The sequence below is a fragment of the Tachypleus tridentatus genome, chromosome 6 (assembly GCF_004210375.1).
Source record: "Tachypleus tridentatus isolate NWPU-2018 chromosome 6, ASM421037v1, whole genome shotgun sequence".
NCBI classification, from domain to species: domain Eukaryota; kingdom Metazoa; phylum Arthropoda; class Merostomata; order Xiphosura; family Limulidae; genus Tachypleus; species Tachypleus tridentatus.
Genome location: NC_134830.1, coordinates 165,257,023 through 165,284,415, shown reverse-complemented (window position 1 = coordinate 165,284,415; position 27,393 = coordinate 165,257,023). Strand labels below are relative to the sequence as shown.

The 27,393-nt window shown below is 31.9% G+C and overlaps 1 protein-coding gene across 2 annotated transcripts in view; it reads left to right on the top strand.

The window, feature by feature from the left end:
• The window catches only part of LOC143254354 (clotting factor C-like), a 49,406-nt gene extending 22,405 nt beyond the window's left edge, over positions 1 to 27,001 (top strand). For both annotated transcript variants that reach the window (XM_076509408.1, XM_076509407.1), the window contains exons 5-18: positions 316 to 480; positions 1,869 to 2,045; positions 2,535 to 2,741; positions 6,403 to 6,472; positions 8,769 to 8,966; positions 9,512 to 9,579; positions 9,943 to 10,110; positions 12,498 to 12,746; positions 14,993 to 15,181; positions 15,823 to 15,901; positions 20,598 to 20,836; positions 21,645 to 21,934; positions 23,915 to 24,082; positions 24,629 to 27,001. In XM_076509408.1, the coding sequence (XP_076365523.1) occupies positions 316 to 480; positions 1,869 to 2,045; positions 2,535 to 2,741; positions 6,403 to 6,472; positions 8,769 to 8,966; positions 9,512 to 9,579; positions 9,943 to 10,110; positions 12,498 to 12,746; positions 14,993 to 15,181; positions 15,823 to 15,901; positions 20,598 to 20,836; positions 21,645 to 21,934; positions 23,915 to 24,082; positions 24,629 to 24,979 (2,618 nt within the window). In that variant the 3' untranslated portion in view covers positions 24,980 to 27,001. The remainder of the gene's footprint in view (positions 1 to 315; positions 481 to 1,868; positions 2,046 to 2,534; positions 2,742 to 6,402; positions 6,473 to 8,768; positions 8,967 to 9,511; positions 9,580 to 9,942; positions 10,111 to 12,497; positions 12,747 to 14,992; positions 15,182 to 15,822; positions 15,902 to 20,597; positions 20,837 to 21,644; positions 21,935 to 23,914; positions 24,083 to 24,628) is intronic.
• The last annotated feature ends 392 nt before the right edge of the window (positions 27,002 to 27,393 follow it).

The window sequence follows — 27,393 nt, the reverse complement described above, 5'->3', positions numbered from 1 at the left end:
TATTTCACTCTTCAAATAGTGGATCAATCTGTTAGCTGAGTTGGTAAAACACTTGCTTGGAGAGTGAATTGTTCTGTGTTCAGTTCCTTTTCTGGGAGATGCAAAAAATGAATTGATACAAGGAAGATAATAATACTTGAAACCAGACAATATAGTTCATAAACTGTATACTGAATTAACTGCTCCATTTTTTAAATATTCGTGAATTTATTTCAAGTTTTGTAGATTAATAATAATTGAATTTAGACAAATATATTTAAATACTCAGTGAAATGTTATATTACTATATTTTTATCATTGTTTTTTATTTTGAAGGTTGTCTCTTACCCCAGTCAATACCTGGTGTTATTGAGAATCGGAAACCCACGGTTAATCCACAAACTATCAGTTACAGTTGTTTGCCAGGTTTCAAGCTTCAAGGTCCATCTCGTATTACCTGCCTTCCCAATGGCCAATGGACTAATTCACCACCACGTTGTAGTAAGTATTTTTTCATACACAGTATGTGAGTTAGGGAAAACTTGTTTAATAGATTTATTTGAAAAATTCCTGATACTCTCCCTTTTTTTAAAATCCTCAGAAGAGATTAGAATTACTTACGATATTTGAAATTTGAATTTTCCATTAATGTCTTCAAATTTGCACTGGCTTCTAGGTTATAAAGAGATGAATCCAATCCAAAATTGTACATAAAACATGGTAGCGAGTACACACATACAATAGAAGATCTTGTTCTTCAGCTCTGTAAAGTGATTTTTTTTTCTCTGAGTATCATGAGTTATGCTGATAGAGATAACCAGCAAAAACTTAACGAAGCTTACTTGCTATTGGAAAGTGGTTTAGTGTGATACTCACCTGAATGTGAACATTTCCACTGCTTTGTGTAAGAGGAACACAATCCAGCCAATTTCATGAATTCTACATCTTCATGGCTGAACACTAAGGAGAAGTGAGTTGTTTTGATAGTAAAATATAGTTGTTGATATTAACACCCAATCCTTTCATCAAAGTTTGGGGTTCTAAGTTGAATACTGAAAACTGTGAGATCTGTCTGTAGCCCACCCTGTCCTCCAAATTCAGTGTTATAGACTTGCAGACTGGGTGTTAAAACAAAACAGACGTCTATGAGTTTATAGCACAAGTTTTTAATTTTCTTCCATTTAAAAATTACTATATAGTCTTAGGATAAACAAAAATTATGGTTATTTCTGTGATGAATGCATATATTGAATAACAGTATGTTAGGAAAATAATACACTACATGATAACATGAAAGATGGCATTAGAACTGACAGGTATGGAATATGACTTAAAGAACATGTGATAGATGCTAGGCGTGGTATATGTGATAATACCCTCTTTGTGCAGTAGGCATGCAGTATATAAAATAACTGTATTATATGTGATAATGCCTCATGAAAGTAATGAACCTTGGAAAAGACAGGGGTTTACCTTATAGGTGTTTATTAAATTTTGTAAAATATCAGACACAATAGAAGAACATTGGTAGTAATGTGTAACACAGTAAATGAAATGTGTAATAACATACTGGGCATAATAATAGTTATGCAAACAATGACTTATAATGAAAGGATTTATTTATTGTGGAACATACTACATGTTTTAACAAAACATTGATCTGTCTTCTTCATATCTAAAGACAGATCAATGTTCTGTTAAAACATATAGTATGTTCCACAATAAATAAATCCTTTCATTACGCTTATAAATCACTGTTTGCTTGCTTATTATTATTTTAGCATAATGTACTTCCTTATTCAAGTACCTTATTCCAGGTACATCCATTAATTACACCTTGTATATTTGAAAGAAAAACATTAAATGTCATTATATTTTGTATTTTACAGTACAACAGTGTGCTAGACTTGCAGCCCCAGAACATGGAGAAGTAAATTTTAAAGGCCAAGATTTAATAGAGGGCGCTAGTGCTACATTTTCTTGTGACAGAACTTATTACCTGATTGGCAAAGAAACACTTTCATGCCATCCGGGTGGCCAATGGAATGGAGATGTACCATTATGTAGTAAGTATTGATAATGCTGTTAGTATTTGAACTTAATTTAGAACTTGTTTCTGGTTAAATAAGATAACTAAATTATATTTTTTCTTTCTTGGACCTGTATTTCTAAAAGAAAATTTTCTTTTACGTATTTCATATCATTTCATTGTCCTGTGGACTATTATTTTACAAGCACAATTTCCACAAATTAATTACTTTTTTAAACAGTCCTAATATTTTATATTTTTGAATGGAACTTTCATAATATTATCTATTATTTTCATAAAATAGTAAATATGTTTTTAAAAATATAGTTTTAGCATTTTGTGTTTGTAATTTTAACTAATGTACTCTTAAATGTAGCTTTAGCCCTTCTGTAAAACTTTTCTTTGTTTATAACATTAAGTCATTGTACTATTGGATAAGCAAACCATGATTAATTTGTTTCCATATGAAAAACAACTGATTATACAAATATTTGAGCTTCATAAAGTAATTTTTTTTTTTCAACAGAAAAGCTAATCTTTTGCCCTGACCTTAAAGGTATACTCCATGGTAGCATGAGGGTTGATATATCTTTTGAACAGCAGTATGGTCAGTATCCACAAGGCTCAAATGTGACCTTCAAATGTTCACTGAACCACTATTTGATTGGGGAAAATTCTATAACTTGTAAACGTGATGGATTTTGGTCAGATCATGAACCATCTTGTGTTAAAGGTAAAATATTGTAATTGTTTGTTTTGACATATGTTTTGCTAAAGGCAAAAAAATATAAAGTATATTATTATGTTTAAAAAAACGCAAAATTTCACTGGGATTATCTTGTGATAGAGAGAAATAATTATATTTATATGAAAAAATATTATTGTTTAACAAAACAAACAACATATTGTGTAAAAATTCAAGTCAAAATCTTCAGAGTTCAAATATAGCTGCTTCTATATTTGAACTATTATCTAAAAGGTCGGTATTGAGCTATCAGAACTCACTATTACATAGGCTTTGTCTGATATTTTGAACAAAGTTACAAATCTACTGTCACTTTTGTAACATTACCACTGCTGTTAATGTAGAATATGTTCTGCAGCAACACCGTGTCTAAAACCTTAGACCTCTCCATCTGAAGACCAATATGATACCAAATAGATTAAGTATATGTACATATAATATGTGTAGGTTCTTTTTGCTGAAAATATATCCATTAAAAGTGACTGTGAGCACTTTTTCAAAACTCCTCTCAGTGTTACTGCATTCAAACGTAGTTATGTTATTTTTATATCAGTCCACTTAATGCAATGAAATAAGTGTACTTCCTTCTTTTGAATGTATCAACAAGATTAAACCACTTTTAAGCTGTTATAAGCTGATTAGGCCTAGCGCAATAACTTTGATTTATCACAGCTAATTCATGTTTATCTTAATTAACTCTTTCTTTTTCAACTTACCATTTATAGCTTCATGCTTTATGGGCTAACAAGAACTTAAGGTAACATTAAGTTATAAAAAATACACAACTTTTTCTTTCCAACAATACATTAAAAATATAGCTTAAAACAATAATTAAGAAGTAGTAAAAGGTAAGAAGTAACACCTAGGAGCAAGGGAACAATATCATAGATTTGGAAATTTCCTAATACAGTTTCATTTGGGATGACATATATGGTGTTGAAAAAGATGTCCAGTTTTAATAAAGGTTTTAAAACTTGCTATACACAAACAGTGCCAGTTATAATTTGCTCTCTATCAGTGGTATGTCCAGGAAATTGAAAGAGGAGAAGAAAGTCTTAACATTCATATTCACATATAATTGCTGTTTATTTTTATAACATTTAAACTTTATTTCCTGGTGAAAACTAAAAAATGCAAGCCACCCCCTTCCCCAACTGTGCTAGTGCTCTCTATGTATGTGCATAAGCATGCATAACACCAGTCATAAAGTAAAGCCACAGGCTACAATAATGACAACAATAACTAAAAAAAAAGTATTTTTTTTTCTATATTATTAAAACTTGCAAGCCTGAAAACAACTACTTGGTATTTTATCAATGGCTCTGAAGGCTCTTAACATAAATCTCTAGGTTTCAGTACTCATAATATATGAGTGTATGCTCATGATATATTTCTGAAAAAAAATAGTTTTTCAAACATGCAGTTAAAAAAATAGGGAAGAATATTTACCTAATTATCTAAGGACACCAGAATGGTTCTAGTCCCACTTTTTATAAAAAAACAAAACTATTGATCTGGCCATAGTTACAAAAGATATTGACTTTGGGAAAAAGACTTGCTATCACTTTTACCCTACTCAAGTCTTCTCAAAATAGAATAACTGAAGAAAGGCTATCAGCTTTGACTCTTCAAAATCTGGTTTAGGGTTTTCCCACTGGTTATAATGTTTTTGTCAACTATTTTATTTTGCTGCAAAAGAGGCAAATGTTTGGGACCTATATTTAAAGACTGGCATTACTATGTGTGACTTTAAAAATAAATCACTATACTGGAACTGGTATACAGATCTGAGATGTAGAATTTTTACATTTATGATACATATACTCTTCAAGAAAAGAAACGCAAAAGGCAAAATATGAGACAAATTGTTAACAAGTTTATTCCGGGTAGTCCTGTATGACATGTGTGAAGCTTTGCACATTCACTGCTGAACATCCAAAGTCTGCAAAGGCAAAGTCCACGCTCACTAGTTGAAGTTTAACGTCACTCAACGTCAATTACGAGTATGCCCCCCGTGAGCATCAATAACTGCTTGGCATCTCCTGCCCATGGAAGCGATGAGATGACGAAACACATTTTGTGGAATGGCTGTCCACTCAGCTTGCAAAGCTGCTGCAAGCTGAGGTAGAATCTGCGGTTGAAGTTGTCGCCGTCGCAGACGTCAGTCCAACTCATCCCAAAGATGTTTGATGTCTCAAGAAGACAGTGGTGAGTCGGGCTGTGTGAGGACGGGCTTTGTCATGTTGAAAAACGTCGTTGGCGTTCACCATGATGGGTTGCACATGGGGCCTAAGAATCTCGTCGACGGTTGCGTACAGTCTGATCGGAAATCCTACGCAGCCCTGGTATGGTTGAGGCAGTAGACGTCACAGTGGTGGTCCTATCCCGAAGGTGACGTAACCGGATGTTGCGATCTTGTGTAGGTGTGGTCACACGAGGTCTGCCAGATCGTGGACGGTCACGAATTGATCCATGTTGTTGGTGACGATTCCATAGCCTTGTGATGGTGCTTGGGTGAACATTCACAACTCTGGCAACATCTGATCGAGATTCGCCTGCTTCCAATCGACCAATGGCGTTGTTGCGTTGTGCTTCAGTCAGTCTTGGCGTAACTGTATTGCGTGTCGGTGGCTTAACACTGAGCTATGGAAACCGAGAACCCGTCACTTTTATAGGGATTTTGCACATGTTGCACTTGCAGAACATGCAGATCTCTCAAACAAATTTATTGGACACAACTTTTATTGTCAGTTTGGTCTGACAATCAGTGCCTTAACACGTGTAACATCACATACTCTGAGCTTGTAACGTTATTACATATATTTCTTTTTAAAATAACAAAAATATCCCTTTTGCGTTTCTTGTTTTGAAGAGTATATATTATAATTCACCATTTGTTATTAATACTTGTATATTTTAATTACAAATCATCTATGTATTCTTTATTCATGCTTTAATTGCAAGATAGATCCAAAAAGATATACAACTTATCAACAATATCTTCTTATCCAAAATCCTGGATCTACTGCTTAAGACAAGTTAGCAGTATAAATGTTCTGGAATTGTCAGTCATAAGTTTAAATGTGTGCTTATCCTATCGAATATCTGTGAAATCAGTTTAGAAGCAATGTTACAATAGAAAACCAATCTACAGCATTTTTGAAAAGTTGAATAGGGAAAAAAAAAGTGTATGTATTTGAAGCTGGTTAAAAAAAATAAAATAAATGTTGGTTATTTGATGTATTAAGCTTCATAATATACTTTTTGTGTGAGTTACCCTAAAATTCAGTATAATATGCCAGAACAGCAGTTCTTGTTTTGAAACTTTTTTATGAAAACTTGAATGTTGGATTGAACTCAAATTTTGATTTTATATGCAAGTGAGTGTATACATGATTTAGAGATCTAATTTCATAAAATAGTTACTGACTCCATTTTCTATAAGTTGTACATGTTTTTCATGTAGTTTTTATATCATAATTCAGCCTACAGCCAAAATAAGAATTCTGGTTATTGAGATATTATTAAAGTTCTTCAGATTTACATAAAATTAATTACCATGCTTTATAAATTAAATTTTATCTGATAAATCATATCTTAACATAAGATATATTTAGCATAACCTTTATTTTCCCCTTGTTTATAACAGTGGCCGAAAAAGTTATTAATTGTGACACAAAAGCTATTGAGGTGCTGGGTGACATTGGTGAACCTATCAGGTAAAATTATGTAGATTAATAAGTGATAGAGTTTTAGAATTTATTATTATGTTTTAAAAGTTTATAAAGACATAAAAAAACTCAAAAACTAATTACATAATTATAAAAACAATGCTGATGTGATTTAGATTATAATAAGAGAATTCATGGTGCACACCTACATAAAACTTTTTTTGAAGTGTACTTCTCATTGCTGTATTTGATTTCAAATAAGTCAAAATAAGTCATAATTAACATGCTAAAGCTCAGTGGAGGACAAATTAAGCATTTGCTGCTATATATATGTATAACTTTAATCTTGAAATTTCATTATCAAGAGCTGTTTCACTGATGGTCAGTCCTCACCATACCAAATATTTGTCATGGGTTTGCAAGTAATGCATTATAATGCAGTCTTTTTGTTGTTTTTTCAATGCTACCCAATTTTGTAATAAATTTGTTATTGGTATCCAAAGCTTCTTACATCTTTAAGGACTATTACTTGCTATTACTCTTATTATTGTAATCACTGGTAGCCCTGAGTATAGTATTAAAATTTCCCATCGATTTAATGATCTTAAATGTGGTAAAACATTTATATATTTAATTTTTAGAATTCTGTATTATGTCTTTACTTGCTGTTGTGTAAAACACTCCTCATAATTATATGTAAATCTGGACATTTATTTCTGTGCTTCAACTGTTCAAATATATTTTTATTTATTTATATATAAAAATAAAATAGTCAAATGCCATACTCTGTATATTCTGAACAGTTAATTACAGAAACAAATTGTATATTATAGCAGAAAAATTATTAATTTTTTTTCCCAATTCCTAAAATTGCTAATAGACATTAACATCAATTAATATGTTTTTGTAAGTGCCAAGTGGTCAATCTGAGAAAAAAAATGTATTTGTGTGTATATATATTTGTTGCTATTTGCATTGTGTGTCTGTATATTTGTTTGTTTATTTATTTATTTAATGTTGGTATTAAGTACATGCATCATTTTATTGAACGTGAATATAATGCATTGTTGGCAAAAATCTTTGGTTATTGATGCAATGGGTGCATCCAGCATGTTAAACACTCAGCTTTTCTTAACACAAGAGTCAGCAACATGTAGATCCATAAAGAAAAAAGAGCATAAATTCTCATTTGTCAGAAATTAAAAAAAAAAAAAAATTTGAACATTTACACTTCACATCTGCTTCCATTTTACATTCAAATTTCAAAGCCTTTATTACCAATACAGTACTATTCAACCAAATAAAATATGAATGTGCAAATGTGTTGAGGTCTCATCAGGTGATTAGAAGTGCAACATTATGTTAAATTGGCAGTAGGTTTAGAAAGAAAAGTGTTATACGTTAATGTTTAGTTTATTCATGTTCATGCATGTATTGCAATTCTCAATATTTTCGTCTTGGACAAAAGAAAAATGCTTTTCCTTGTTGAAGGTTTGTTCATCTCTGCCTTAACCTGTTCAGTGCCGTAGACGAGATAACTCGTCCAAGCCGATCGGTAACACAGTGCCACGGACGGTTTAATTCGTTCTCAATAATACCTATGCTGCTAGATGTCAGCACCATACATGCATTTGACCTACTTACAAATTGTTTCACTTTCGATCCAAAATGGCGTCACAAAAAGTTACAAAATGAAGAAGCATTAGAGTTGTATTTTGAACTTGGTTCAGAGTTGCCGTACAAGCTGAAATACTTGGCAATCAATAGGTTAAACCATTCGCTGTGGCTGTTATCAGATACTGATTCCTGCATGAGATGTTGGATTGTACATTTTTGTGGTAATTTTGTCCGTCATACAAGTTTCTTTGACATCTTAAGGAAAATGATGCATAGAAAGCACAAATAATTGACTTGCTGCATTTTAACATATGATAGAATGTTGTTGCACAATGCTATCACCAAAACTTATGACTGAACAATATGCAGGAAATTTTAAAAGTGAGAATCAATATGTGTACCAGCCGTGGTAAACTTGTTAAGAAAAGAAATGCAATACTATTTTCATTGTTAAAATAACACATGAAATGACAAAGACAATCATATTTCACATATGTTCTCATTTAAGAGATTTGTTTGACTGCATATTTTCTATTTATTTATTACTATTTTTAGAAAAATTACTTTTAAATTATTTCATCTGATATCCTCTAGTTGAGCAATAATTTTGTGTAATATTTAATATTTTAATGCTCTTTTCTTTAGAATTTCATATCTATCTATACTTTGAGTCTTTGGCTGTTATCCATTTGATGTTAAAGGCTAATTATGAGTTTTGTTTCTTTAGAATACACTGCCCAGCTGGCTGTTCCTTGACACTTGGATCTGTGTGGGGAACTGTTATTTATCGTGAACTTTCTTCTGTATGTCATGCAGCCATTCACTCTGACATGATTTCAAATTTTGGAGGGTCTGTTCAAATCATAAATAATGGTCCATACTCGCATTTTGTGGCTACTAATGCATATGGTGTAAGTTCAAAAGAGTAAGTTAATACACATATAAAAGTGTAATTAATTTATCTTGTGAAATCTTAATAAAAAAATATTAAATATAAAGTCTGAGGAGTTATCAACATTTTATATGCCTTTGCCCATGTTTTTCTGTTTCTAACTCGTAGGTAATAACAAATACTTCTGTAATATTCATCTTTCGTTCTTCAGTGTGTATACATAAAAATTAATTTTATGACATCTTTCAAAATAATTACAATTTTCAACTTTTAAAAAATTATATCTGTATTTTGATCACAAACCTGATAAATTTTGTGAGATTAACAACAGTGTCCTCCTTAAAATAAAAAAAAACGTAATAGAAATTGTATGTGATCTGAGTATTGAATATGTTATAATGACAGGTATGAAAAAAATGTTATACAATACGATAATATGAATCTCGGTAGAATTATAAGAAGCGTATAAGTTGTATTTATGTATATCATCATACTTGTAAAAACAAAGAAGTATGTTTAGTTATTTTACACAGTCTGGTGAGTTATTTTAAGTAGTGTATAAATTCATTTGTTTTTAGGCTAAGGTCTCAAGCAGTTAGTTTCCGACTTGATTCTGTTGAAACTCAAAACTATGGAGACCAAAAAGGTATTTCAAAAAAAATTGTTATTGGTTTCACTGAAATTCATTACATATTTCATAATCTATTTGTGAAAGCTTCTTTAATTATTTTTGTGCAGTCATTAGTGAGTGTAGCATCTGTATTCATAAGACAGGTGGTATGGAGATTAAAACTTTAATTAAAATGAAGTAGAACAACATTTTTGACCTAAGAATGCCAAAACTTTGTTCTGTATTTTATTTTAAATGAAGTTTTAATATCCATATCGGCCATCTTATAAATACATTTTTACTTCAAGTTGGTTTCTCGTCATCATGAATGTGTTACAATTACTCTTAAGCTTAGCAACAAGACAAACAATTTTTTACTAATCTATAACTTTGTTTTAGAGTGTCCTCCAGGATGGTATCAGATTGAGAACAAGTGCTTTTACATTACTTCTAAGCATAGAAGTTGGAATAGAGCTCAAGGTGTTTGTAGCAACATGGCTTCTAACCTTGCTCTGCTGGACAGTGCTGTAGATCAACAATCATTATCTGATATTCTTAAGGAAAAAGGTATATAAGTATTAAAAACACATGTATTGATATTGTTTTTATGATAACAGGGAAACATTGAATAATTCATCTCTAAATAATTGTCTTTTTTTGTTGTTGAAGTCCACATGAGTGGGTTCAAGTAAATTAGATAAGACACCCTTTAACAAGACAGATTCGTCTTTTTTTTTTTCTGTTGTTACAATACTGCTGTAAAACTCACTTTAGGTATTGCTCATTACAACTAAACTAACAATCACACAGTCTAACTTCACATGGACTAACTTTAACTTCCTGCTCTGCACTTTATATCTGCATGTATTTGTAACATGTAATCTACAAATATCTAGCCCTTTAGTAACAACAATATTAAAAATAACTTGGAAGCTTTGAGTATGATGACATCAACAATATTAGAGTCACATAATGAAACTTGTCATAACTATTGCTTTCAATGTAATTAACATTTAACATTCTTGTTACAAAAAATAAATAATCATTAAATAATAACTCCCTAAGTAAAATAAAAGTCAAGTCTTAAACTGTATATCCACCAGTATTAATGTAAATGTTTTTGTTTAATTTTCATGCTTGTAATCTGCATTTAATTAGCTAATGCCTTCATAAACACGATGTAGAAAGTTTAAACTTTTATAATTCTACTTTTTAAAACTTATCAGTTGTAATTATTGTCCTGTGGTCCTACTTGATAACCATATCTCTCTATTTATGTTATGATTCCTCTGAAGTGTGAGACATTACAGACTTGTACAAGTTAGTATGAGATTGAAGTTTGTCTCAATCTAAAATGTATAGTTAGAAAACACTTATACATTAGTTGTATAGTTGAGTTATGATTGTTGTTTATGTTTTGCTTTAATTCCTGTTGTAATAACTAAGCAGAAATCCAACATTTCCAGTTGAAATTTGTTAATGTGAGTAGAGATTCTTTACTGCCTATGTTTGAAATTCTTATTCACCAAACATTTCTTCTAGAATGTGTTGTTGATATTTATCTAAGACATCGTTCATGATGTTAGAAAAATAATATAGGTTCAGAAAGTCAATTAAGGACAAAACTAGAAACTCTATATCCTCTTTGTGACAAGTAGACCTCTGTTCATCAGAAGTAATTCAGAAGTGGCTATATAAACGAAAAATGTCATATTTGTAGTATTTTCAAATGTAAGGTTTCACTGGGCTTAGATGTAAAAGCTGGCTCACAAGTAGTTTCTCACAGTCTTGATAATTATTGTCATTCATCTTAAAGTAGCGTTTATCATTGAATTTAAAGCTGTTTAGAGATAAGACTGGCAAGGATATTAGTTTTTCAGATTTTGTTAAATTGGAAAGGTTGAGGACAGTTCTCACAGTTTCAACTCCATTGTGTGTAATTTAGTTTTAAGGAGGGGGGGGGGAACATCCATTAAATATGTAAGCCTGTTGTCACTGATTTCCTAGTTATTCTTATAAAGTGGGTCGTTTCTTTTGTGTGTAAAGGTAGAATATGGGGAAGTATCTTACATGATGACCAACAAAAACAGAAAACATTTTAGAGGCTACATTTGTTTTAGTGATAACTGGATAGCCAGAGTTATGTTTATATGTTTTGGGAAAGAGGTAAAATTCATCCACCTGGATGAATCTGCTTTAGTATCACATATTGAATGATTCCTGTCAATTTTCTTGTTTTGGAGAAGGTATTTAAGTTTATCACAGATTTTCCTGCATACGTTTCTTGTTTAAGTTTGTCTTCAATTTGGAAATTAACTTCAGTGACATAATCTTCTTTGTTGGAGCATCATGATGACAAACTATTTTGCATCATATGTCCATAATGTCATTTGACCATTTCTGGAATTCTATTTAAACTAGTCATTCCCAGTCTGCCCTTTAAGGTAGACTTAACTTTTGATATGTTCATATTATCCCTCACTGTTTAGGAACACGTATTAAACATAAAATCTACTTGTAGAAACGTATAAAAATTATTACAAAGCCTTTTCTAGTGTTAGTAGTATAAAGAAAAAAAATATCCTACCTGAGTATATTTAATTATAAGGTAATTTGTTGTTACAGTTCATAATAAAATAATACCTATGGAAAGACGTGGTTATATTTTGAAAAATAACAGTTTAAAATTAAGTATTTGATATGTTAAATGTCAGGGCTCATAATTTACAATTGCTATATTATAGTGAAATATTAGCTGACTATTTTTTACCATGAAGGTTTTTGATGAATTAATTTATTTACAAATTTTGAAATGATATAAACACAGTAAAGTATCATTATTAACTTTCAAACTTGTTTTCAAAAAATTAAAAAAGAAATCAGCATTATATAATTATGGCATGTACTTTTAATCACACCATCAAAGTTTTAATATTAGAATATTTCTTCACTAGGCTTAGTAAAAACTTGGATAGGACTTCAAAGAGAAAAGGAAAATAAATCCTTTGTATGGATGCAGAATGATGGAAATAACATTCCTTTGAACAATAACCTAACATTTTGGGCTACTGAAGAGCCTAATGCAGAGAATGTCTGTGTTTATCTGGATGCGAAAAATCAATTTGAGCCAGTATGGAGGACTTCGACTTGTTCTCAACCAGCTGCTTTCGTTTGTATGATTGACATTTCCAACAGAAATAAAGGTATTACTTTATAATTTTCATTAGAACCTTCTGCATCAATAACAGAAATGAAGTAGAAGAAATATTTAATGTTTGGCAGGTTTTAAGTGGGCAGCTCGGTACTGACCAAATGTTCACATTCTAGGTATAAATTTAATTTGCTTTTAAAAGCAGATTAGTTGTTGAACAAATGATTTTATACACTTATTTAGAAAGATTCTGTAAAAGGACAGCATAGTGAGACATAAAATGTAAACTATACTTTCTCATGCTTAGTAGTCTCATGTATTGCCTTGTGTATATCTAAAAATTAAATATTTTTATAGTGAAATCATGGTGATGAAACAACTTAAAGTGTATATATTGAGTGTAAAAGACTATTTTCATTATTACTAAACATGACGACTACATATATTCTGTTCTAAAAGAAAACTGGTTTCGGTACAAGAAAAACCTACGTAAAAGATGTTTCTCACATTGCACGGATTTGATATGATTTATTTGTTTGATTGTCATATATCCAGTGACCAGAATTTTACAAATAATACAATTGGTTGAACTTCGATTTTATCAGTTACATCATAGTCAATTGTTTTGAAAATAATTTTCAATCTAATTATCTCCATTTTTCCCACCTCTTATGTATCTTTGTACTTTTTTATCCAAAAATATTTGTAAATCTTCTAGGCCTTGTTGAATATCACAACCTTTAGGAACATCTAAATCTTCAGAGTTGTGGAATTTGTATGCTTGAAAATATCTATTAATGTCTGCTTTTAAAAAAATTTATAAGAGCTTTATTGTTAAGAATCTACACATAATAAATGTGTGTTTTACAATTTCGCTGACAGTTAATCAAGTAATTAAGAAATGGGTTTGGTAAAATGATTGCTAGTGGTATAAAATGAAGTGTTTGTGTCTATCCTGTGACAGTTATGATTATTAAGGAACATCTTCAAGTATACGACCTTTGGAAATGTTATTAGTATGTAGCATGTGCCCAAAATGAAAAAGTATAAACAATAACAAATATAATATATTGAACCAAAAATGACCACAGTTGGTTCTCATGAACAACAGTTATAGACATAACTTCACTCTTTCTATACATTGTGAGTTTTGTGATATAAGGTTGAAATCATGTCAAAGGTTATAAAACCTATGTTTGAGATGCAAGGCCAAAATTGTGCTTCAGTAGGGTTGTTGCACTTTTAAAGGGTCCAAAGGGTTAAAACGTATTTAAAACATGTTATTTAAATTATGTTACAGCTGCTACTAAATTATCTAAATAATGGCCCATTCTTCAGTGTTTAAGAACAGCTCAACACTGTTCTGTTCCATGAACAGTGCCACCATAATGCTCAGAAGATAAGAAATGTATGTCAGTGGTGTGTACTTAAAGCATTTCTCAAAACTGAGCAGTACTTTTTATACAGCTGTTGATAGTTTCCATTAGTTATTAAAATGTTTATCTCATCAGCATTTATGTCCATAACTATTGTTGTGGAATAATTTTATTAATTTATAGTTTAAAATATTTCGTTTGTTATTGTCCACACCAATACTGCCAAGATTTTGAATGTACGATGCATATTAATAAAAGGTGACTCAAAATCACGTTGATGATATTATTGGAGGATTGACCCATAATTTATCATTTCATCACTATTAGCAAGTATTTTCATGTACCTATCCATATAAAAAATATTTGCTAGAAATATTTATGAATTACCATGTGTATGGTTGAATATTATCCCAAAATATATAGTACATGCTTGTCTGAAATATTTCTGTGGTCGACTTTATATGTAGTTATACTTAAGCCATGATATCACTCTGTAAGACCTCATAATATTTAAAATGTTTAATTTATAGCTCATACAAATTATTCTTCTGAGTGTTATTAATGAATAGAATCTTCTGGTAACTTGATGTTACCATGTTTTGGTTCTCATATTCCAAAATTTTATTTGTTTGTTTTTATTTGCTATTTCTATTTTATGTGGAATATATTACATATAACACAAAAAAATTTGATCAGTAAAATAAGTTGTTTTCTGTATGATATCCATAAATATAGTTTTATTCTTAATAGTTTTATAAATCAAACATAAAATATGGCAAAAGGCATTTTTTTTTCAAGGTAACTGATTATAAGCTAACAGTCCAGACTGATACAGTATAATTGTTTTTGCTGTGTATGGTTATATAACCATCATATTAGTTGTTATATTTTTATCTTTAGAATAATAACTTAATCTTTCCAGCAAGTTGTGAAGATCCTGGATCTTTAGAAAATGGATATGCTAAGCTTCACAGGCAAAGATCATTTGGATTTCATGCAGGGTCAATACTCAGTTACAGCTGCAAGGAACTACACTATCTTAGTGGATCTTCGGTTCAAACATGCACTGCAAATGGCACATGGAGTACCATAAAACCTCGCTGCATCAAAAGTATGACATCATGTTGAGAGAAAATCCATTATTCACTCATTTACTAATAAAAAAATTCATGGACACTAAAGTTATTAAATGAAATAAATCAAAGTATTTTCTGCAAACAGGTTTACAGTTTGAGAAGTAATAATATTACTTCTTGTGATATTGCAGTTACTAAAATGAAAATGAAGATCAGTTTGGATGAAAGAAAAGGATGTTTTCTCTAATTTCATCCATAAAAATACAGTAACCCATCAGCAGTCATATTCAGTGTATTTGTTATTCAAATTATAAGTTCATTTATATAAATATTAAATAACTAGTCACTTATAACCGAATACCTTATTGTAATACACAATACATAGTGTACTTTTGAAAGGCGTGCAAGTAAAACATTAACTTATTTTTTATAACTGATGTTTAATTATCACTTTTTAATTTTCATATGTATAAGTTTGTATTTGGCATATGTGAAGACTCACCATACAATATCACAATACATTTATTTAAAGGTATTGTATAATAAGCTGCATTCTCTGTACATAGTTAAAACATAAAGGTTCTGTATGTATCTTTACTTCTTATGATATTAATAATTACTGTCAATTGTTAATGTCAAAGTAATTAAAAGATACTTTTTTTTCTTATTTCCTCAGTAACTACCTGCCAAAATCCTCCTGTTCCAGCCTATGGATTAGTGGAAATAAAAGCACCAGAACAAATTAGATCAGACAGGCAAGTTTCTATTTTCTGCAAATTTGTGTAAAATATTGAATCTTGGGAGTTCAAAATAGTAACAATGTTGTATTAAGCACCTTTTACATGTAAAATGTTAGCAGCTTTCATGACTGTCTTCTCTCTATATTGACCATAATTAATTACAAACCCTTGTTGTTTATTTTATGGTATTAATCTATGAGTTGATTCCCTTGTTATCAAGTATGATAAAACCCCATACACACATGCACAATAAAAATAGCCATTGAAACCCTCCAATCACGAAATGCTCATTTTGCCAATATATTTATAAGAAAAACGAATGTCTTTGATGAAACAAAACAAAATTAACAAAAATTTGTGTTTTAACAGAAATAGATATGATCATCTTAGTATAATTAATAATCAATTAGTTGTTTTTTTCACAACTAACCATTTATCACTGGCTTTTTACTTTATTTTACGCTTTTGTTGTTTATCTGCTACTATATTCAGTAAAGTCCTGAGAAAAATTATTTCTGTGTTGGTCATTACCAGGATTCAGTCCTTGTTGTTCTTTAAGGAATTCATAAGACTAGGGTTTCTTTTCTTATTAGTTGATTCAGTTAACTATTTAATTCGTTCAGAGGGGGTATCCTAGATTTTACAGAGTTCTATGAAGAAGACCTAAGATCGAATTAAGGCAATTGCAAACACAGAAATAGTGTGTGTGTATTTCTTATAGCAAAGCCACATCAGGCTATTTGCTGTGTCCACCAAGGGGAATTGAACCCCTGAATTTAACAATGTGAATCTGTAGACTTACTGCTGTCCTAGGAGGGAACACATAGTAACAGTCCTTCTCAGAATTTCCCAAAAGACATTAATAGATAACAGCTGAAATATAGGATGAGTACTAGTCTAATTATTGACATGGATGACATTATAGGCTACTAACCATAACAATCACTGATATCTGATTGCCACAACTGTACAGTTATTACTAAGTAAAATTATTGCTCAGTTTATTTTAACTAAGGTACAGCTGGAGATATCAAATTATAAATAAAAGATGACAATAATATCAAGTACTGCAAAAAAACTTATTGCTTAGTTTATTATAACATTCATTGCACAAACATCAATACCATGTTCTAATCATAACTACTACAAACGTTGCATTGTTAAGCATAAGGTTTTTAACATTATAACAATAAGTAATGCACAGACAAAAATGTGGGATTAGGAATGAAATGGTTGAACTTATAACTGCACTTGAAATATCCAAATCAACAGGAAATACCCAGGCCTCCATCCTCCTGTTTTTGACAATGGTATTTTAAAACTTTTTCTGTTGGAGGAAAAGCTCAACTTTACTTTTTTTAGTACTTTGTGGGGAGGTTACCTCCTCAATTCCTGTCTCTGGAGGGACTGCTGCTAACAACATAGGTGTTGACACTTAAGTGCACATTGTAAGGGTTTCTGTTGCACCTTATGATGCCATACTGATGGTTGCCACTTTGGTGTTTCTCCTGAAGTCATGGAGAAATGAGCTGGATCCATAGACAGATATTTGTGTTTATGGATTGCTCGTGAAATCAAAGTTACAAAATATGTGATGTATGTGTCTTGCCAGAGATGGTATCAGTTCCAAGTCTATTGTTTTTCTCTTCAAAATATCCTTTGGCATGGTAGTTTAACTTTTTTGTTTAGAACTTTATCATTTCAACCTTGGACCTGGATTTATTCTTTGACTTATTTAACTCCTTTATATTGCCTGGCATGGCCAGGTGGTTAAGGCACTCAACTCATAACCTGAGAGTCGTGGGTTCAAATCCTCATTATGCCAAACATGCTCGCCCTTTCAACTGCAGGGACATTATAATACCCAGGTCAATCCCACTATTCATTGGTAAAAGAGTAACCTAGGAGTTGGCAGTAAGTGGTGATGACTAGCTGTCTCCCTGTAGTCTTACACTGCTAAATTAGGAATGGCTAGCACAGATAGCCTTTGAGTAGCTTTGTGCAAAATTGAAGACAAACCAAACAAATCACTCCTTTACTCTCAGGAAGACTAATTCTAGGATGGGCTGAATGTCTGACCCCCTGGACTTGTAGATTCATTTAAACCCATCATCCATGGTTTCTTGGGCTTAACTGTCAGGATTACTAATGGCGAGGTAATGAATGGTGTATTGTTATACTCCAGAGTTTAAAGAGAGAACTTCACTGTTACAACTTCTACAGCCCACATGTCAAGAGCATTATCTAGCAGAGTGTCCTTATCCATAGGTTCTGACATGGAAGTATGGCCAGCTCCAGATGTGGTGGGTACTACCAGAAATGACCCCAGTGGCACAGTGGTGTGTCAGTGCACTCGCACTGCTAGAAACTGGGTTTTAAGACCTGTGGTGCAAAGTGGATGGATAGCCCATTGTGAAGCTTTGTGCTTAATTCCAAACAAACAAAAAAACTACCAGAAACTGTGAAACCTTTGAAAAATCAAATAGAAATAACTCACAATTAACCCCTTTAATTGTATAGCAATGATTTGGAATAGTATTTTGTAACATTGAGAACACTAGTAACTCCAACTGGTGAGTTAAAAAAAAAAGTTAACTAGAAGGGTTGAGACTTTATTTTAAAAAGAAAAATTAGGGTTGAAGTATAATGTGAAAACCTCAAAACTGATCAGAAAAAGATGTAGACTAAAATTGTAACTTTGTAAAATTAAAATTAATTCTTTGTACTGCCATCTGTGAGCAGTGACACTCAATAGAGTGTGAATAGATTTGTTTGTTTGTTTGTTTTGAATTTCAGGCAAAGCTATACGAAGACTATCTGCACTAGTCTTCCCTAATTTAGCAGTGTAAGACTAGAGGGAAGGAAGCTAGTCATCACCACCCCCCTCCAGCTCTTGGGCTACCCTTTTATCAAGGAATAGTAGAATTGTATGTCACATTATAATGCCCCCATGGCTGAAAGGGAGAGCATATTTGATGTGACGGGGATTCAAACCCGTAACACTCATATTACAAGTCGAGTGCCTTAACCACCTGGCCAAGCTGGGTTTATTGAACAGCTTTTAAATTTAATTATTCAAGGGGAATTTAATTGAACTAGAATATTTAACCAAACTTTCTTATGCCAAAATTAACAGTAATTCTATAACTTTCTTATATATGAACATACATTGAAGTCAGCTGTGATAAAATGTAATACTCAACAGTAAATTATGTGTATTCACTGTTCATAACCACCACCAGCTGTACACTTTGTCACCACACACAAGCCAATACATATATTAGTTGGTTTCACAGCAAAGCAAATCTAGACTATTTCAGTGTAACAAGTCCTATCCCACTGAATGTCATCCAACAACTTTCTATGCCTTTGAAGAACACAACTCTTTTGGCATTGCTTGTTCAGGAGACCTGCCACTATTCTTATAACGGAAACCAAAGTTTATTCAAAAAATCACTTTGGTGCTCAGTAGGTAAGTGTCACAACACCCTTTCATTTATACTTTGATCAGCCAAATAACTGCTTTAACTGCTATCTGAGTGGTGATTTTATCATTCTGTTCATACATGGTATCTCACACTGCACGGATGTACTCAAAATAGAAAGATTACTAAACCCTTTCAGTTGTTGGTAGAATGACCATGTGATTGCCCTAGCAAAACGTTTAAGCCATAACAATCAAGAAGTTATTTGAAGCAATACATTTGACTGCTTAATATTTTTCTGCACCTCTTTTGGTATTTCTTCATCTGGAACTGTGAAAAGAACTATACATATATTTTCAGTCATTGAATTCTTACCAGCTGAGCTCAGATTCTCCATACCAATCTTGTCTTCCTTGGACTCATTAGCCTCAAGCTCTGATTCCTGGGTAAGGCAATGTAAAAGAAATTCACCTGTAATGTGTGGTCACAACTTATCTTCATGCTGAACATTATTAAGCCTCCAATAAATTTTGAATATTTTTCTTCACATGTAAAAAGACCAGCTTTTCTAAACACTATGCGTGAATAAGCTCAACTGGAGCTGAGCAGCTTCCACAACCAAAACTCCATGCTGAAAAATTCTTTCATGGACTTTCTTTTTGTACTCCCTCGTTTGTTGTAAGTGGCTGCTTTTCATAATTCAAGATAAGTAAACATGTATGCTTTTAAGACTGCTTTTTCTTAACTAGTCCACTTTGTCTTTGATGTTTTGGTATTATGTAAGTAGAAAGTGGATTACATACATCTGATCTTCAGAGACCATTGTTTATAAACCAAACATGAACATATTAAACAAATAATCAGATGACATCTGTTCTGTTGCACATATGCCATCATGTTGTACAGCAAGTGCTCTCTTCTATAACTGAGGAATAACTGGTTGTTGAAAAACAATGAACTAATAAGAAAATATTTTAAATGAAAACTGAAAAAAACATATCTCTTGTAATGTATTCCCATGATGACAAAAGGATTACTTGAACAGCCATGAGGTATATAAAGAATCTTACTATTTTAAGAAAGAAGCCTAAATTACCATTCTAATTAATAATGTGGTATATTGCACAACTTTCTTCACTACCTTGCTATTAAACAATATTCTCAACATAATTGTTACTTCCTTAATTAGTATTATTATATATATTATTAAATGTAAAAATATTTTGTATAGGAAGAATGCACACTGTATTGAAAGTGTCTAATTTTCATTTTTTGCCATAATTCAGGATATCACGTATTCGAGTTTCATTGGCAGGATTTCTTCGCTCGCCTATTTTAAAACCCAAGTCTTCTTCATTGAACGTGAATCCTGTTGGTAAAATTGTTCTACCCAAAGGTCACTACCATGTAGGAACACAAGCATCTTATACTTGTGAGACACATTACTACAAGTTGCTTGGATCAAAAGGACGAAGGTGCGAGTCAAGCGGAACATGGAGTGGTAGACCAGCAAGCTGTATCCCAGGTAATGGCATTCTATGTTTCTTATCTGTCATTTTGTGACAATAACTTATTTTGGATAAAATTTCTCAATGAAAAATAGTTCATAAGTTAAAATTTTATATCTAACAGACATGACAAAAAAAAAAAAAAAAGCATTGTCATAATCTGTGCTTTGGAAGAAAAGCTGTAGGAAAATTTCTCTTAAAATAATGATCTATTTGAATGTTACCTTCATTTACCATCCACAAGTTTCAATGAAACCTCTAATGGCTTATTTGATACCAAATTATAAATACATAAACTATGTGAATTTTTAAATGATTTTTTAATTAAATAAAACTTGTACTCTTGTATTTTTCCACATTGGACCTTGTGAATTACTTAAATACATCTTAACTGAATCTACTTTAGAGCGTAATAAAATTCAGTTTACAGCTGTAAACATCCATATTGTCTAACTTGTAAATTGTTTTATATGAACTCTTGTAAATTCCATTCCAGAGGTACAAATGTAAATTTGTAACAACAGTCAGTAGTTATTGAGTCCATATAAAATATCTAGTCAATATCCCAAGAAATTGGTTAATTAAAAACAATTATTTTTTCTGAACATATGCTGACATTTCACGTAAATTTCCTTAATTGTATATATGTGATATATATTTTATTTATTCATTTGTTAACATTGTAAAGCTATCCTTCTAGTAAAATGCCTCTATCTTCGTGTTTCCTTCTGTATATTTAACAGTGCATTATTCTGAAAGATCAATTGACTAACCAGTTTATTGTTTTACAACAATACATCTCATTTTATTTTATTGTTTCTGCAGTTTGTGGACGATCAGACTCCCCTCGCTCCCCATTCATTGTAAATGGGGTTGTGACCGACATTGGTCAGTGGCCTTGGCAAGCAGGAATTTCCAGGTGGAATCCAGATGAAGAACGTTGGTTTATCTTATGTGGAGGAAGTTTACTAAATGAAAAGTGGGTCATCACTGCTGCACACTGTGTCACCTATTCATCTTCTGCTTTTTTAATTGAACCAAGCCAGTTTAAAATATACCTTGGCAAACACTATCGAAACGATGATATGGACGATGAATATGTCCAAGTGAAAGAGGTAGAGGAATCTTCAATTGGGCCTAAATTCATTATTTTTAAGTATTTAGTTCTTCATTATTAATCCTTTTAGTATCTTGCATTTATATGTTTGTAATCACCTTGTAAAATATGAAAATGTTAACATGTTTCATGATAAATCATTACAAGAATCAAGATTAAGTGTTGGGTAACACTTGATAGCATATATACAAGAAGATCTTTTACCTTACTAGCTTAAGTACAGTTTACATGACTAATAAAATGTTACCTATGGGATATTAAGAGATGGCATCTGTAACAGAAAAAGAGATGTAATTAAACTGTAATCCTGTACATTTTGTTAAAATATAATAATTTTATTTAAAAATCGAAAATTACTTAGCATGAGTGAGGAAAAGCAATAATTGATCACTTGAATGGTAAGGTAAAAATTAAATCATATTTTGTGAAAGTTCATGTACAATAAAACTATTTTCAAAGTTAATAAATATATCATTGTATTCAAGGATTTTAATATTTACTTAAAACAAGTTTATCAGTTCTAAAAAAATCTATTACTGAAAAGTAAAATACTTTACTTGACAAATTAGTATTATAAAGAAACAATAATAAGGCTAATATACATCCAGTTCGTGGTATAGTGCTTTTAGTGAACATTTGTAGTTTGTCTTTTACAGCAGTATCATTCATAATAGTTAATAGTTGTGATAAGAAGTTGGAAATATTATCCTATACAAATTATTATCAAGTAATTTTGATTAGGAAGGAGATGGTGAGAGGAAGTAGATTGTAGAAACTAGCCACGTGGTTTGATTGATGTATCTGTTTTAAGGCTGATAGATAGTAATAATTTTCCTGCAAAAATATTACAAGAATTATTCTGTGTATCTAGAGACGACTTATTGACAAAGAGAAACCACCTAATGGTGATCAAGAAATGCAATGTTACTTCAAAAACATTAACAGTTGCATGCCTTTAAGTACTGAAAGACAAAATTTTAGTCTTTAGTAATATCGTGTACATCACAACCATAACCTTAACACTTTTGTATATAGAAGTAAAAAATGGATTTGTGGTGATAGCAAAACAGTTGTATGTGCTATCCAAACAAAATGTTTTAATATTTACAGTTTTACACACATAGTGTTTAAAAATGGGTGTATCTATAAACCTTTGTTTGTATTAAACCAGTTTGTGTCAGGGATGGATACAGAGGTGGGATGCATCCCCCCACTGGCTGTACCAAATTTGTGTAGGTTAATGGAAAATCAGAAATATAAAGTACTGATCATCTCAATTAGAGTATTTTTGAAATTTACGTTGCAGTATAAAGGAAAAGTTTACTTGGGGTCGAGTATAAGTCACTGTTACTTAGTCGATCATACCCCCACACCAAACATCCTGTATCCACCCCTGGTTTGTGTGTGATTATTGAAGTTCATTTTCTTACCAAATAAGTTTTACCAAAACTTGTAGATAACGTGTTGCCCATTTATTTCTCAATTTGTTGATCATACTAAAGAATTTAGACATTTTAATTAAGTTAGAAAAATTAACTTTAATCTCCAGAGATACTAATGAAAGAAAGACGTTTATTTCTGTCAACATCATAGCTTTATTAGGGCGAGTTGTAATAGTTTCTGTACTACTAATCCTGCCCTGATGAAGTTATAATAGCAAAATGTTTATTATTATTATTATTATCTGGAGAGTAAAAGCCTCAACGTTTTTAACAAAAGATCTCCCAGTTTGTTAGAGGTAAGTTTACAGAGTCAATACACTGGAATCTAGGGTTTAATTTCCCATAGTAGACAAAGTGCAAGTAGTTGGTTTGTAGTTTTTCACTGGAAACAAACATACGTACATTTTGTTTTAATAACAAAAAGATTACAAAAGCACAAGTTAAATCAAATATTCATAAACATATGCAAATATAATGTGTTTAAGAGAGTGTAAGAATAATTGTGTAACTATCTAAAAGTACTCTTCACTTTCTAGCCAAGAGAAATACACGTGTATCCATTCTACGATCCTGCAAATTTCAACAATGATATTGCATTGATTCAGCTCAAAGATCCTGTCATTCTGACCACCAGAGTGAAACCAGTCTGTCTCCCAACTGACCTCACAACAAGAGAGAACCTGAAGGAAGACACAAAGGCAGTGGTAAGTACAAAGTGGATATATTAAACATATAGAGAGAAAGGAGTGCCTGCAAGGAAAAAACCAGTGTTTACAAAAATTCAGTTACACTGAAAGCTTGATTTGTATGACTGGAAAATGGTTTTCAAAATCCAGTTACCAAGAGATGAAATGTTAAGAGAAACTGTTACATAATGAACTTGTTACAATGGTCATAAGTGTTTCTAGTTTAGAAAAAAAGTAAAGCAAACTAGGTTAGTGTTTAGAAGGTAAAAAGCTTTTATTTGTCGTAAATAATCGAAAACTAATCATGTAATTAGCACACTAGAATTGAATTGATGCTCTGTATATGTAGGAAGTAATTTATGTAGTAATGTTTATCTACTGAAGTGTAAATCTGAGGACTTGATTCTCTGCACAATCCAGTTTAATGGACAATCTTCTCTTAGGCAACAGTCTATACTGTTCAGTAAAGTTTAGGTTTATGTATGATCAGGATAATTAGTCATAAAATCATCAAATTTATTTTATTGTTTTTACACTGTAATGCAAATGAAACCAATTTTTCAGGTTACTGGCTGGGGTATGAATGAAAATGAAACATATTCAGAAGCACTCCAACAAGTTGTTCTCCCTGTTGTATCAGCTAGCACCTGTCAACAAGGTTACAAAGACTCTGGTGTACCACTAACAATCACCGAAAATATGTTCTGCACAGGATACAGTGAAGGAAAAAAAGATGCCTGCATTGGTGACAGTGGAGGGCCATTGGTTTTTGCTGATGATTCTCAGCATGAAAGGAGTTGGGTTTTAGAAGGCATTGTTAGCTGGGGTAGTCCTTCTGGATGTGGCCACTCAAACCAGTATGGAGGTTTCACCAGAGTTCACAGTTTTCTTTCATGGATTAATCAATTTATTTGAAAGAGTATCTTAAGGTCACATTTTATCCCTTTTCAGAAAACTGTAGAGGTTTTCAAATTATATTCATGCATGATTGTACAATGCTTTGACTTTAAAGAATTCACATTTTGAATACACTGCTGGCCAAAATCTTAACACCAATGAATATAAAGAAAAAATATGCATTTTGCGTTGTTAGACTCAACCACTTATTCGAGTAGAGCTTCAAAAGATGAAAATAAAAAATAAAAACCTTTTTTTCGCATTTAATAGGGAAAATGTGAACACTATGAAATTAGCCTAAATACTAGCTGATCAAAAGTTTAAGGCCATACCAAAAAGAAGTCTTAAACAGGGTAGGAAATGCCCAACAAGAGGTCTCAGTAGTGAGTTGCACAGCTGTCGTTGCGAATAACTTCAAACATTTGCACTTTGGCATGGTTGATATAAGCATTTGCAGAAGGCTGGCTGGAATGTTATTCCAAGTGGTGAAGATGATGGCTTCACAAAGATCATGCACTGTTTGGAATTGATATCTGTTTCTATAGACTCTCCTTGCCATCCACCCCAAACATTTTCAATGGGGTTCAGTGCGGGCGAAAACGCTGGATAGTCGAAAAGGATCACGTTATTTGCCATGAAAAAGTCCCTTGTCCAGCAGGTATTGTGGATTGCAGCATTGTCCTGCTGAAAGATCCAGTCATTTCCACACAAGCATGGCTTTCGGTCAATAAGGATGCTCTCTCCAACATGCCAATGTAGCCAGCTGCTGTTTGACACCCCTGTATAACTTGAAGCTCCATTGGTCCATGGAAGGAGAAAGCACCCTAGATCATGATGGAATCTCCTCCACTGTGTCATGTAGAAAATGTCTCTGGTGGGGTATACTTATCATGCCAGTAACGTTGGAAGCCATCTGGACCATCCAGGTTAACTTTTTCTCATCAGAGAATAAAACCTTCTTCCACTTTTCTACATCCCATGTTTGGTGCTTCTAAGCAAAGTTTAACCGAGCTCTTTCGTGGTGTGGAAGGAGGCGTAGCCTATGAAGACGGTTATGATTTTTAAAACCTTTCTCTCGTAGATACCGTCTTATTGTTCTTGAGCTGCATTCTGCGTCCGTAAGGGCCTTAAACTGGTTTGACGATCGGCTGGTGTCTTGCCAGACAACCTGTTGAATCCTCCTGCTCAACTCCGGCGAAATTTTCTTGGGCCGACCACTTGAAATTCTCGTTCCGTATCCCTCAAGGTCTTTTAAGACATTTGCAATAGCAGTTTCACTACGCACAATCTCACCAACGATGGCACGTTGAGAGAGACCTTGCTTTTGCAGCTCGACAATTCTTCGACATTCAAACTGTCAACTTTTTAGCCTTTGCCACTTTTACCCAATGTAACACAGGAGATGTCAGTGGGAGATGTTGACAAAGCTAATGCTTGAACACAAATAACTAAATTTCGGTACGTGTTTACCGATTAATGCTTCGTTTCAGTATGGTCTTAAACTTTTAACCAGCTACAATTTAGGCTAATTTCATAGTGTTCACATTTTCGCTGTTAAGTGCTAAATTTTTTTTTTACTTTTATATTCATCTTTCGAAGCTCTACTCAAATAAGTGGTTAAATCTAACAACACGAAATACATATTTATTCTTTATGTTCATTGGCCTTAAGATTTTGGCCAACAGTGTATCTTTTCAGAAAGACATCACATTTTTAACATAAGATCATGTTTGGCCACCTAGAAAATTGTTTTAAAATTCTATTTTATTAATTCGTATAAAGTTCAAAGTATTACTTATTTCTTGTTATAACAGTTCAAGATAACAATTTTTTTGTTGTTTTAATTTCCTCATGTGGAATGTAACCAAGGATTTTACTTTTTTTTATATAAAAGTCAAACTGAATTTTGGGAATAAAGATATGTAAACGTTTTCTGAATCAGCATGGTTAGGAGATTATAATATGTTAAAGATTTGCTGATTTTTCTGCAATGTTAAGAAGTGGCAAGACCACCAATAAAATGATGGATGTAATAGAAAATCCTGATTTTCATAAACATTGTTTTTACTTTATTAAGGGTTAAGAATACGTCAGAAATAACCAACAAAACTAAAATAGTGCTTAGCATACCGGATATTGTGTAAGTGGAAAAAAATTATTTAAAGAAACCTAACTCAAAATAAATATACTAACAAATGGTACACTTAGAAAAAAAAAACTAGACTGAGTTATTAGAATCACAGTTTCAGAGGTCTAGTTATATAATTATTGCCTCCAAAGTGTGCACACTTTTACAAATTACAATTTCTTATTATTGTTCTTATATTCTAGAACACGATAAAAAATTATTTTATAAACTCAAAGAATGAAATTGTGAATAATACATTTAACGAAGTAAGAAATTTTTAACCTTAAACAAAATTGTATGATTA